This window comes from Phascolarctos cinereus, unplaced genomic scaffold (assembly GCF_003287225.1).
Source record: "Phascolarctos cinereus isolate Bilbo 61053 unplaced genomic scaffold, phaCin_HiC Scaffold_5;HRSCAF=322, whole genome shotgun sequence".
Lineage (NCBI taxonomy): Eukaryota > Metazoa > Chordata > Mammalia > Diprotodontia > Phascolarctidae > Phascolarctos > Phascolarctos cinereus.
In genome coordinates, this window is record NW_027555958.1 from 239,555,376 (window position 1) to 239,569,868 (window position 14,493).

The 14,493-nt window shown below is 44.0% G+C and overlaps 1 protein-coding gene across 2 annotated transcripts in view; it reads left to right on the forward strand.

Annotated features, from left to right (window-relative positions):
* The first annotated feature begins 12,306 nt into the window (after positions 1–12,306).
* The window catches only part of MTCH1 (mitochondrial carrier 1), a 30,058-nt gene continuing 27,871 nt past the window's right edge, over positions 12,307–14,493 (forward strand). Inside the window, exon 1 of one of the 2 annotated variants that reach the window (XM_020999578.2) lies at positions 12,307–12,704. In XM_020999578.2, the coding sequence (XP_020855237.1) occupies positions 12,411–12,704 (294 nt within the window). In that variant the 5' untranslated portion in view covers positions 12,307–12,410. The remainder of the gene's footprint in view (positions 12,705–14,493) is intronic. The other variant, XM_020999577.2, reaches the window with a different exon arrangement.

The window sequence follows — 14,493 nt, forward strand, 5'->3', positions numbered from 1 at the left end:
CCACCCCAGCCCTGAAGAGGTCTGGGAACCCCAAGATCGTACCAGGCTCTGCCTGAAAGAATTCAATTCAAATCTTCTTCCAGCCAGAGGAAAAGTTTATTAGTGATAAATCACATAACATCTGTGAGGACAAAAGCGGGCATGAGAAAGGCCCAGCCTTGTGGGGATGAGATTCTCATCCCCGAATGAGGGCCAGGGTAGATCTTATATACTAAAGTGACTTTGGGTGACCAGGGGAGGGTCTGGGAAAAGGGTGTGGGTGAGAATTCTGATTGGAAGATCTGAGAGATTGAATAGACAATGGGAATAGATGATGAGATCAAAAAGGTGGGGCTAGGGCTTTCAAAGGGAGATAAGAGGATTCTGATTGGAAGGTCTGAGAGATTGAATAGACAATGGGAATAGATGATGAGATCAAAAAGGTGGGGCTAGGGCTTTCAAAGGGAGATAAGGGCTGGGGCCTGTAGACAAATGGGATTCAGATTCCCTTTGGTGCAAGGGGCTAAAACCTGGGCTTGGGCCACACCTCATCCTGCCCGACTCTTCCTGTTTTCCAATCTACCTTGAGGCAACCCCTTCCCTCTGGAGCTTCTGTTTCATCATTAACAGCTTTCTCTTCATCTTAGACCTCTTCCTCTCATACTCTTTCCATATTCCTTTTGGCTTTCGTAGAGGCCTGACCCTCCCCAGTGAATTCATTGCATCCCTAAGCATCCTTTCCAGTACTGGTTGAACTTTTTCCTCATTACCCTATTGACTCACTGGTACTGGAAGGGGAGTCAGAATACCTCTTGCTCTCTATTGCCACTTCATATATATATATATATATATATATATATATATATATATATATATATATATATATATATATGTATGTATGTATGTGTGTGTGGGTGTCTATGTGGGTGATACCTGATACAGGTCCTGGTGGCAGTTACCTACCAGTCCAGAGGTTATTCTTCTTCCTTTTTCTATATTTTTCCACTTAATAGCATTTTATTTTTTCAAATTACATGTAAAGGGGGGCAGCTAGGTGGCACAGTGAATAGAGCACTGGCCCTGAAGTCAGGAGGGCCTGAGTTCAAATCTGGCCTCAGGCGAAACACTTGACACTTACTAGCTGTGTGACCCTGGGCAAGTCACTTAACCCCAATTGCCTAAAAAAAATAATAAAATAAAAAATAAATTACATGTAAAGATAGTTTTCAACAATTCATTGTTATAAGATTTTGACTTCCAAATTTTTTTCTCCATCCTGCCTCCCCAAGACAGCAAGCAATCTGATATAGGCTATACATGTACAATCATATTAACCATATTTCCACATTAGTCCTGTTGTGAATTCTTCCTTTCTCAAGGAGTCCAGTACCTTAGTCATCTTCTCTGCCCCAACTCCTTACTTTTGATTTGAAGATTTCAGCACGTGCATTGATATTCCCTGGCTATCCTGTTCCTCAGTCTCTTCACCTCACATAATCTACTCCCTTTATTTCAGCTCAGCCATACACAGGGATGGTCATGGTCTTGACCTCACTATCATCACAAGTGTTCCACTTCAATGATTAAGAACTGTGAAATTCCTTTATCTAGAAATCCTGGGAATGCTCTCCCTCCTTATCTCCACCTACTGGCTTCCCAACTAAAATCTCATATTCTGTAGGAAGCCTTTCTCAATCCATCATTTCTAATATTTTCCTGTTGTTAATTATTTCCTATTTATCCTGTATATCACTTCTTTGTACGTATTTTTTTTGCTTATTGTCTCCCCCTTTAGACTATGAGCTTCTTGACAGCAGAAACTTTCTGTTGCCTTTTTGTGTCCCTAGTATTTAGCACGGAGCCTGGAATACAGTAGAGATTTAATAAATGTTTGACTAACTGACTGGCAGCTATAGCCTCCTATCATTCCATCTCTCCCTAAACCTGTTCTTCATTCTCCTTATGTGATCTTCACTTTCCCCACCTCTCAGTATCTCAGTACTCTTCTAGACCATCATCCCTGCCTTGGCCTCACTTTCCTCTTCCCAATCTTTTTCTTTCTTGCTCTCTCTCTTTCTTTCTTTCATTCTCCTTCACTCTTTTCCTCTTTCCATCCTTCTTCTCCTTTCTTTCTCTCAATCTCTCTCTTTTTCTTTCTTCTGTCAACAGGCAATCACAACATTTACAAGACCTATGTGAAAACCAGGTTTATTACAACACACATGAACACACAAGCAGAACCCAAAGAGTTCACAGTCCTTACAGAAGTTTGTATACTTATGACAGTATAACAAGAGGAGGAGGAGAAAACACCAATCTCCATGTAAACGGGTGTGGCATGGGAGGTGGTGACCCCTCCCCAAAGGGGAGGAGCAAGGCAATGGCAAAAGCTACATTCTTTTCTCTTGGGAACCACAGTATTATGAAAATAGGAGAGTCTGCTTATCTGCAAAGGACCCCAGCTGCACAAGCATTGTCCCAGCCTGGCACAGACTGGCTGGTGCCTGTTCTGGCTCCCAGGGACGCATGGGGAATCTAACTTGAAGTGCAAACAACAAATTGTGTTGGCTCAGGGGGAGCTGCATCCTTAACACATTCAGGACCTCTTGCATGCTCTGAGTCCAGTGTTTTTGGAAAATACGGCATCTCAAAACACAAGTTCAAAGGACCCCTTAACAACTCTAACTATTATACTTTTTTCCTTCTTTCTTTTTCTCCCTTTCTTTTTTTCTTTCTTCTCTTCTCTCTCCCTCTTTCTCTTGTTTTTCTGTCCCTCCCCCCTTATTCTCTCTCCCACATATAGCTTGCCTTGTATATATTTGTTTGCAGGTTGTTTCCCCTATTAGACTATAAGCTCCTTGAGGGTAGGGATTATCTTTTGCCTCTTTTTATCCCCAGTACTTAGCACAGTGCCAGGAACATAGCAAGGGCTTAATAAATGTTTAGTGATTGATTTCTTTCTTTTTTCTTTCTTTTTCTTCTTTCTTCCTTTTCTTTTTAAAAATAGCTTTTATCCATCTTTTGTCTTTATATCTTTATTTTTCTCATCTCCTTCTAGATTGAACCCTCTCCTTTGACAAATAAAGACAATTAAGTAAAAACACCTGATACACTATTGTCTGTGTACATATACACAGTGTATGTGTAACAGTAGTAGTAGCTGTATAGGGAGCTGGTTGAGTAGGTAGGCAGATGTCTCTCACTCTTATTTCTTCCCCCACCATTGTTTTCTGAAGGCTGAGCTACTCCTTCATTTTTTTCCTTTTTTTATGTTAATTTATTTTGATTTATCAACAATCCCTTCCATATGCTTTTTGAGTTTGAAATTTTTCTCCCCTTCCTCCCTACTACCCTCCCCAAGATGGCGCACAATCTGATATAGGCTATACATTTACATCCCTATTAAACATAATTTCACATTAGTTAGGTTGTAAGTAAAAATTAAAACCAATAGGAGGAACCATCAGAAAGAGGAAACAAAACTCAGCAGAAGAGAAAAAAAAAGATGGCAATTCAACTTCCATAGATCTTTCTTTGGATGTGGATAGCATTTTCCATCACAAGGCCTTTGGAGATGTCTTAGATCCTTGTATTGCTGGGAAGGATTAAGTTTACCAATATTAGTCATCGCACAACATGGCTGTTATCATGTACAACGTTCTCTTGGTTTTCTGCTCACTTCACTCAGCATCAGACCATATAAGTCTTTCCAGGTTTTTCTGAAGTCAGCCTGTTCATCATTTCTTATAGCACAATAGTATTCCATTACATTCATATACCACAACTTGCTCAGCCATTCCCCAATTGATGGGTATCCTCTGAATTTCCAATTCTTTGCCACCACAAAAGGAGCTGCTATGAAAATTTTTGTACATGTGGACTCTTTCCCAGTCACAGTTAGTAAGTGTCTGAGACCGGATTTGACCTCTGACCCTCCTGCCTCCAGGGCCAGTGTGTATGTATATATGTATGTGTGTGTGTATAATATATACATGTATCTATGTATATAGATATATATTATACACACATACATTCATACATATACATATATGTGTGTATATGTGTACATTCACACACACATGTATATATGTATGTATATATATATTTCCCTAACTCACATCTTTCCCCTCTTTTACTTGTCCTCTACCCAGCTGCCAGAGTACTAATATCTTAAAGCTCAGGTTCAACCACATGACTCTCAATAAGGCTCAATAAACTCTAGTTGCCTTTCTAGGATCAAATATAAACTCCTTTATTTGGCATTTAAAGTTATAACCTGGCTCCAACCTGCCTTTATGAGTTTATTATATGTTGTGCCCTTTTGCACTCTATAATCCTTCCAAACTGGCCTTGTTCCTGATCTTCATATATGACATTCCATCTACCATCTTGATGGGGTGATGGGACCTGGACCCTGAATTTTCTCATACATTTCAGCAGTCCATTCCTTGAATTTTCCCACACAACCCAGTCCCTGGCATCTTGCCTGAGGCATTTGGCCCAGCCCAGCCCACCTAAATATGACAGTCCTTTCACTCTCGGGCCTACTCCACACTACTTAACTCCTTTCACTGTCCGGGACCTGACCCACTTCAGGCTACTTACCACTCCTTAATCCCATCCAAATCTTCTTACTGTCTTTTTTTTTTATATATATAAGTAGCAATCTCACCCCCCCTTCAAACTGCAGATTCATTAGGAATCTAACCCACTCTATTGGTGCTACAATAAACCCTGCTACTTTGACTGAAAGAAGGCTTGAGCTCTTGAATTCTATCCAGGCAGTCCCACCCTGTACCCTGACATTTCAGGGTTCCCAGCAACCCCAAACCACATCATATTTTGATGGCCTGGTTATGGGGAATTGCCTAACCCCCTCAACCCCTTCTCCAATTAAGACTGGAAGGTATATAAGCCTTCTCTCTCTCTCTATACTTTTCTTACTCTGCAGCTGGGGTCACTCTCTAAGCACCTAGGAAGGCTTGGAGGTGTTTTTTGAGCCTGACCCTCTCAGGCTCCCTTTGGGTCAGACGGCTACGAGGACCTGGGCACTTTCTACTACATAGGGGAACCCTTATTGGGAAGCATATAACCAATTATCTTGATTCTCTAGGACAATAGGGAATTGGGAAAACTGCAGGTGTTTTTTGGTTACCTGAGGCTTATGGACAAAAAGGGACCAGATGCCTCAGGCAGGACATCAGGGAGCAGGTTGTGTGGGAAATTTCAGGGACTGGGCTGCTGAAATGTATGGGAGAATCCGGGGCCCAGGTCCCATTACGCTATCATTCTCTTCACCTTCATGCAGGCTGGTCCTGCTGCCTGGAATGCATGTCCTCCTCACCTTGACCTCTTAGAATCCCTTAATTCCTTTGAAACTCTACTCAAGTGACAATCTCCACAGGAAGCCTATCATGATTTCCCCCTGCTCCCAACTTTGGCCACCCTCTTCCTGTCCCCTATTTACCTTGCATTGATTTTTGTATATATTTTAGTGCACATTGTCTTGCCTTAGTACAAGCTATGCTCCTTGAAGGAACTGTCTCATTTTTGTCTTTGCAGTCCCACTGCTAATCACAGTACCTGGCATGTGTCTATTACACTTAATGATTGCTTGTTGATGGATTAATTAATGAATCCTTTCCTGATTCCTTGGATCTGCTGATGTTTTCTCCCCAAATTACTTCCTATTTATTTTGTATGGGGATGAGGTGGAGTGGGGTAGGGAGTGATTTCATAAATCCTGAGCAAATTGAGACTGAGTGCCCTGATCAACCTGTTGAAATTACAGGCACGGGCCATTGTTAGTTCCAGATCAAAACAAAGAGTCCACAAACTAAATTGATGAGACACATGAAACATCTAGTGATTGACGTGAAGAATCAGCCACCTTCTATTCGTGACCTAAAAAAAAAGCTGTTACATTCTTGAAGACTAGCTCTTAGCTTTTCCCTTTGTACCTTCTTCTAAAGTGCAGCACAGCTACCTCCAGTTGAGTAGGAGCAGAAACCTGGGTCATGGCTCTAGATCCAGAGTTCTTGACCTTTTCTGTGTCATGGACTCCTTTGCAAGTCTGAGGAAGCCTATGAGCTCCTTTCCCATTCACCCAGGCTGGAAACCTAAATGTTATCCTCAGCTTCTCACTCTCTCTCATCCCCTATGTTCATCTGTTGACAAGTCCTGCTATTTACCCTTGCATCATCTCTTGAATACCCCCTTCTCTTCTCTGACACTGCTACTGCTGAGGTTTAGGGGCTCAGGTGTGCTGGGACCCCAAAATCACAACACACAGGTCCTGTCCAAAAGAATTCAATCCAAAGCCTTCTTTCAGCCAAAGAGAAGGTTTATTAGAACATCAGTCATATCGGTCACACTCTTAAGGAGTCTGAATATTAGTGAGCTATTGGCTAGATTTTAAGAATCTGAGCGTTTTAATGGAGACAAGATGGACCTTATATACAGAACAACTGTGGGAGGGATCTAGGAGTGGCCAAGTAGTCTGCAGGGACTTTGAGGTAATAGAAAGCCAAGGACTTGGACCATGTGACCAAGGAAGAATGGAGCCTAGATAGCCACAATGAAAGGCCAGTTGATGGGATTGTAGCCTTAGGCAAACGCCAGAGATTTGGCCATGTGGGAAAGTCCAGAGTTTTTCCTTTCTGGGGTCCAGATACCAACCCCATCACTACTACCCCAGTGCAAGCCCTCATCATATCACTCCTAGACTATTGTAATCGCCTGCCCCAAAGTTAAGAACCTTTACTTAAAGAAAGGATCTCAGGGAGGCAGAGCCAAGATGGTGGAGTAAAGGAAAGGACTTGCCTGAGCTCTCCCCCAAACCCCTCTAAATACCTTTAAAAAAATGACTAAACAAATCCTAAAGCAGCAGAATCAACAAAAAGATGGAATGAAGTAAATTCCCAGCCCAAAACAACTTGGAAGTCGGCAGGAAAGATCTATTGAACCAGAGGAGAGAGGAGTATGGTCAGCACAGGCCATGCCAGTGCAGACCCAGCCCCACCAACCCAGAGAAGACCTTAGGAGCCACTGAATCAGCAGCAGCAACAGCTGCTTCTGGAGCTCTTCAGCCCACAGACAGTAATGGGGTTGAACAACTGGTCAGAAGCAGATTACAGGGATCTTTTTGCTAGCACTGAGGCAGGACTGCTTTGCCCATACTTGGATCCTTAGATCAAACCACGTTGGAAGAACTGAAAAGTTACAGGTCTCTAGAAATATCTCTGAAAACAGCTGCACAAAATCCTTGAAAATTGGGACAGTATACCCTGCACCCTGAAAGCAGAGCCCAATTTATCAAAGAGTTAAAAGTCAACTAATAGGATGGGGAAATGAGCAAACAATGGGGAAAAAAAACAAACCTCTGACTATTGAAAGTTACTATGGTGACAAGGAAGATCAAAACATAGTCAGAAGAAGACAACAAAGTCAAAATTCCTACATCCAAAGCCTCCAAGAAAAATATGAATTGGTCTCAGGCTATGGAAGAGCTCAAAAAAGGATTCTGAAAATCAAGTAAGAGAGATAGAGGAAAAATTGGGATGAGAAATGAGAGTGATGCAAGAAAATCATAAAAAACAAGTCAACATCTTGGTAAAGGAGACACACAAAAAATACTGAAGGAAAAAACACCTTAAAAAACAGATTAGGCCAAATGGAAAAGGAGGTCCAAAAGCTCACTGAAGAAAACAATTCCTTAAAAGTTGAAATGGAGTAAGTGGAAGGTAATGACTTTATGAGAAATCAAGTGTTGATGGGATTTTACTGAGCCAGTCTCTAACCTGAGAATGATGAAATGGCAGGCCAGAGACAAAGTGTCGGTAATCAGGTAGCTGTTTAATTAATTAGTTTCATTATGAGGAAAAATTTGCAAAGCAGGAATCCTTCTGATCAGAATTCCACCCTGTTGAAGTGAAGACAGAGATTATATACATAAATCACAAGAGAGAAGGTGGATTACAAACAGTTGTTTCCAGGGCCAGAGTGGTTTCCCATAACCAACCCACAAATAGAAGACAATACAACAATTCTGGAGTCTTGTGGGAGCAATATTGCTTGAGTCCTTGGGGGGTCATTACATGGTGAGTCACAGGACCAGAGTCCTGTGATGGGAACAAGTTCTACAGTCTTTGATTCACTTCACTTCAGGTATGCAAACAGAAGAAGCCAGTGATTGTGAGCCTTGTCAAGGTTTGATTGATCAGTTCAAGCTGCATTGTGAGCTCTCTCACAAGAAAGGCAGTTCTGAAAAAAATCTAATATTAATTATTATTAATATATTAATATATTCATTACATATATATTGCTTATTATAAAAATTATAATTCCTTTCACACAAGAAACAATAGAACAAAGCCAAAAGAATGAAAAAACAGAAGACAGTGTGAAATATCTCATTGGAAAAATAACTGATCTGGAAAATAGATCCAGGAGAAATCATTTAAAAAGTATTGGACTACCTGAAAGCTATGAGCAAAAAAAAGAGCCTAGATATTATCTTTCAAGAAATTATCAAGGAAAACTGCCCTGACAGTCTAGAACCAGAAGATGAAATAGAAATTGAAAGAATCCACCAATCACCTCCTAAAAGAGATCCCAAAAGGAAAACTCCCAGGACTATTATAGCCAAATTTCAGAGTTCCCAGGTCAAGGAGGAAATATCTCAAGCAGCCAGAAAGAAACTATTTAAGTATCGTGGAGTCACAGTCAGGATAACACAAAATCTAGCAGCTTCTACATTAAAGGACTGGAGGTCTTAGAATATGATATTCTGGAGGGCAAAGGAGCTAGAATTACAGCCAAGAATCACCTACCCAGCAAAACTGAGTATAATCCTTCAGGGGAAAAAATAGATATTCAATGAGATAAAGGACTTTCAAGCATTCTTGTTGAAAAGACTAGAGCTGAATAGAAAATTTGAATTTCAAATACAAGACTTAAGAGAAGAATAAAAATGTGAACAGGAAATAGAAATCATAAGGAACTTAATAGGTTTAAACTGTTTACATTCCTACATGGGAAGATGATATTTGTAACTCATGAGACCCTTCTCATTATTAGGATAGTTGATGGGAATATATATAGACAGAAGGCACAGGTGTGACTATGAAGGGATGATATCTAAAAAATAAAATTAAGGGGAGGGAGAGAGAGACAGAGGAATGTACTGGGAGAAAGAGAAAGGGAGAGGTAGAATGGGGTAAATTATCTCACATAAAAGAGTCAAGAAAAAAGCTTTTGCAGTGGAGAGGTGAGGGGGAGTGAGTGAACCTTACTCTCATCAGAATTAGCTCAAAGAAGGAATAACATACACACTCAATTGGATATAGAAATCTACCCTACTTACCCTATAGGAAAACAGGAAAGGAAGAGGATAACAGAAGGGATGGAATGTGTGGAATAGAAGGGAGGGTGGATTGTGGGAGGGAGTGTTGAGGTTTAGAGGTTTAGGAGTGCTGGGACCTCAAAATCACAACATGAGGGCCCTGCCCGAAAGAATTGGGCCCAAGCCTTCTTTCAGCCAAAAACAAGGTTTATTGGAACATCCCTCATACTGGGCAGACTCTTAAGGAGTCTGAACATTAGTAAGCTATTGGCTAGATTTTAAGAGTCTGAGCATTTTAATGGAGACAATATGGACCTTATATACAGAAAGACTGTGGGAGCTATCTAGGAGTGACCAAGTAGTCCATGGGGCCTTGAGGTAATAGAATGCCAGGGAGCTGGACCATGTGGCCAAGGGAAAATGGAGCCCAGCTAGGATTAAGGGTGGGAAGCGGCCTGAGGCCATAGGGAGGTAAAACAATGGAGGGCTAGGCTAGGTTAAGGGTAACAGAATTGGGAGATTGGGTGTAGCCATAATGAAAGGCCAGTTGATGACATTATAGCCTCAGGCAAACGCCAGAGATTTGGCCAGGTGGGGAAGTCTAGGGTTTTTCCTTTTTAGGGTCTAGCTCCCATTTTCATTAGGAGTAGTGAGAAGCAAAACACTTTTGAGGAGGGACATGGTGAAAGGAGAAAGAACAGAATAAATGAGGGTGCTGGGAATAGGATGGAGGAAAATACAGGTAGAATAGTAACTGTGAAAAAAAAATTGAAGTAAGTTTCTCTGATAAAGGCCTCATTTCTCAAACATATAGAGGACTGAGCAAATTTATGAAAATAAAAGCCATTCCCCAATTGATAATGATCAAAAGACATGATCAGTTTTCAGATGAAATAATCAAAGTTATTTATAGCAACATGAAAAAATTCTCTAACTCACTATTGATTGGAGAAATGCAGATTAAAACAATTCTGATGCACTACCTCATACCTGTTGAGGGCCGATCTTAAGAGTCTGATAAGGGTTTAAGATCCAAGGCAGAGTTTGACCTCTGCCCAGGCTTTTACCCAAAAAGGGCTCGCTGATTAAGTGGTATGGCTCCCCACTTCCTTCCTAATTTAGAGGTCTCTGAGACATTCCTTCTCTCTCTTTGAACCTTAGATTTACATATTCACTCCTCTATGCAGGTGGCACCAAGGCACCTGGAAAACCTTGGAATCTACAGCCCAATCTAGGAACCCTGATAAGGAGGAAATTCATGATTGTCCCATCCTCAGCAGATGTTCTGGGGAGTATCTCACGGGGAAGACTCTTTGAAGTTAGGCTAGATCTTCCCTATATATTCTGTGCCCTCAGATGAATAAACTGAGTCAGTAATTCTACTCCACCTGGCCCATGTCATAAGTTATTTCACGCCTCTCCGTTCGGTGTACAATCTGGTTGTGGGCAACACATACGTATTAGATTGGCTAATATAACAGAACAGATAAGTGACAAATGTTGGAGGGGATGTGGGAAAAATGAGACTTTAATGCACGGCTGGTGGAATTGTGAACTGATTCAACCATTCTGAGCAATTTGGAACTATGCCCAAAGGGCTATAAAACCATGCATACCTTTTGACCTAGCAGTACCACTACTAGGTTGTATCTCAAATGAGATAAAAAAACAAAAAAGAAAAGGATTTATATGTACAAAAACATTTATAGCAGCTCTTTTCTGGGAATAAAGAGTTAGAAACTGAGGGGATGCCCATCAATTGAAATGGCTGAACAAGTTGTGATATGTGCTTGTGATGGAACACTGTTGTACTATAAGAAATGATGAGCAGGATGTTCTCAGAAAAACCTGGAAAGACTTGCATGGGCTGATGCAAAGTGAAAGTACTGTGTACAAGTAACAGCAATATTGTAAGATGATCAGCTGTGAATGACTTAGCTATTCTCAGCAAAACAACAATCCAAGACAACTCTGAAGAATTTATGAGAAATGCTATCCATCCCCAGAGAAAGAACTGATGATGTCTGAATACAGACTGAAACATAGTTTTTTTTGAACTTTATTTTTCTTGAGTTTTTTTCCTTTGTCTACGTTTTCTTTCACAACATGACTATTAGGGATATGTTTTGCATGACTTCACATGTATAACCTATATCCAATTGCTTGCCTTCTCAATGGGAGTGGGGGGTGGGGAGGGAAGAAGGGAGAGAATTTGGAACTCAAAAAATTTTAAAACAAATGTTAAAAATTGTTTTTACATGTAACTGGGAAAAAATAAAATACTAAATAAAAGCTTCAAAAAAATTAAATTACATAAAAAAGGGCTTAAAGGTCATTTAAGTCCACTTTACATAAAGAGAAACTGAGGCTCACAGAGATTAAGTGACTTAACTTGCCCCAACCCAAGTCACACAGGTACTAAGCCCCAGAGGCCGAATATGAACCCAAGCCCTTTCACAGGTTCCTAGATTTAGGGCTGGAAGAGATCATGCAGTCCAATCTCCTCATCTTACTAAGGAAGCTGAGGCCCGGAGAGACGTTAAGTGACTTGCTCAAGGTCACGCGCTAAGTGGCAGGGCTCGCATTGGAACTGCGGTCCTGGGATTCCTGCAGCCTGGAGCCGCGCGCTGCCTCTCACCATGTGAGCAGGGAGCTCTCCAGAGTCCTGCAGAGGCAGCGCTCTCTGGGGTATCGACAGTAACCCCTCCTACTCCACTCTGCGGAGCTGCCCGTGTGTCCAAGCAGCTGGCAGGTGCCACCCCTTGGGGCCGCAGGAGAAGCCCTGCCGAGGGTCTCGAGCTGACGCCGGCCAGCTCGCCACTCAAGCCGGGCTTTCAAGCTCCTCGAGCCCCGCTCCTCTTCCCACGCCCAGCCTCCAGACCCCCAGCCCCAGGCCAGCGTGGCCAGCCCGTGCGGACAGCTCCTCCCTCCCGCGCCCCGCCTCCTCCCCATATCGAATGGTACGGCCCGGCCCCGGCTCCACTCCCCGCTTCCTTCCCAGAGAAGCCGAGGATCCCGTCGGGGCGGGTGGAGAGGGGAACGCCGTTCCCCCTTCACGTGACTGGGAGTGACCTCGCGCCTGGACCCCATGGGGGCTTCTGACCCGGAAGTGGCGCCTTGGCTTCGCTGCGGCGCCGGGGGGATGGTGGGAGCGGGGCCTGGAGCGGGGGGCGCCGAGCCGGGAGCCCAGCCGGGGGCTGGCATGTGGGGCTTGCAGCCCCCGCGGCCGCCCCAGTCCTCGTCCCGGGGCGTGGAGGCGGCGGCCGTGGCTGCCCTGGGAAGCGGGGATGGCTCCGCGGCCACCGAGGCCCTGTTCCTGGCATTGGGGGCCGGCGTGACGGCGCTGAGCCACCCGCTCTTCTACGTGAAGCTGCTCATTCAGGTGCGCCCCGGGTCTGGGGGGAGGCAGGGGAAGGGAACGGGGAAAGTGAGGGGAGCCGGAGCAGGAGGGAAAGCTGGGAGGGAGACCTGGGGGAGGGGGAGCAAGAGGGAAAGTGAGGAGAGCTGGAGGAGGAGGGGAAGCTGGGGGGGAGACCTGGGGGAGGGGGAGCAAGAGTGAAAGTGAGGGGAGCCGGAGGAGGAGGGGAAGCTGGGGGGGAGACCTGGGGAGGGGCAGCAAGAGGGAAAGTGAGGGGAGCCGGAGGAGGAGGGGAAGCTGGGGGGGGAGGCCTGGGGAGGGGCAGCAAGAGGGAAAGTGAGGGGAGCCGGAGGAGGAGGGGAAGCTGGGGGGGGGAGACCTGGGGGAGGGGGAGCAAGAGGGGAAGCGGGGGGGGGGCACGGGGGTGGAGGAAAGAAAGTGAAGGGAGACGGGGGGGGGAGACCTGGGGGAGGGTGGGCAAGAGGAAAAGTAAGGGGAGGGGTCAGGGTGGGGCTGGGGGAGTATCGTGCGTGGGGGGCATTGGAAGAGAGCAGGGGGAGAAGGGAAGTCTGGGGGGAGGCGGCCGAGAGAGGAGAGGGGAAGACAGAGGAGTGGAGGGGCTTTGGGGGTGTGGAGAGGACCAGTAAGAGGGAGATTAGGGTTAGGAGATAGCAGGAGGGGTGTGTGTTGGGGGGGGGCGAGGAATCCAGATGGAGGAAAAGGACCAGTGAGAGAGAGGATGTGGTAATGGAGGACTATGGCTAGTGATGGATACTGGAGAGAGGAGTGAGATTTGGGGGATAGTGGGATGAAAGTGAGATTCCTGGGTGACAGGTAGATCTAGGAACAGGAGAAATTCAGATCTGGAGCTCTAAAGTCCCTGAGACCTGGAAGGGATCCAGTCCAACCCGCTCCTTTGAAGTTAATTTTGTTATTCTCAATTAGCAAGCATTTGGTTTTTATTTTCTCCCTTCCACCTCCCTAACTATAAAAAAAAGAAAGAAAGATAAACAAAATTCATATAACAAATAGACAGGTAAAACCGGTTCCCACATTGGCTGTGTCCAAAAATGTGCGTCACATTCTACACCTTGAGTCCATCATCTCTCTTTCAAGGGATGAGTAGTACTCTTCATTACCAGTGCTCTGGAATCATAGACCTCCTCATTTTATAGATGGGGAAACTGAGACTCAGAGATTAGTGACCTGCCCAAGGTCACACTGGGAGTAAGCAGCTGATTATCTTGGACTTTGTTACCCCATATATCCAATCAGTTGCCACTTCTTATGGGTTTACCGTCACAATATCTCTCAATCTCTTCACTCCACCCACATAGCTACCACTTTCATTCAAGCCCTTTTTACTTCTGACCTGGGTTATTTCATCAGCCTCCTAGTAGGTCCCCCTGCTTCAAGTGTTTTCCCCCTCCAATCCATCCTACACATGCTGCCAAAATAATTTTCTTTAAGCAGTCACTATGTGACTAACTTTTTCAATAAACTCTGGTAGGTTCCTCTTGTCCTCTAAGATTAAATATGAACTCCTTCATTTAACTTTTAATGCTCTTCACAACCTAGCCCCAAACTGTCTTTCCAGCCTAATTGGATGTTACTCCCCCTCCTTGGAGGGAGTGCCTCCTCCTCTTCTGATCTAGCCAAACTGGCATTTCCTCTGTTCCTCAGAGTCCCTCTATTAAACAAACAGGTTAAAAACACTGTCTTCTGCATGAAGCCTTCCCTAATTCTTCCAACTGCTAGTACCCTCCTTCCCAAACTCTTTTGTATCTAACTACTTTTTTATGTTGTATATGTT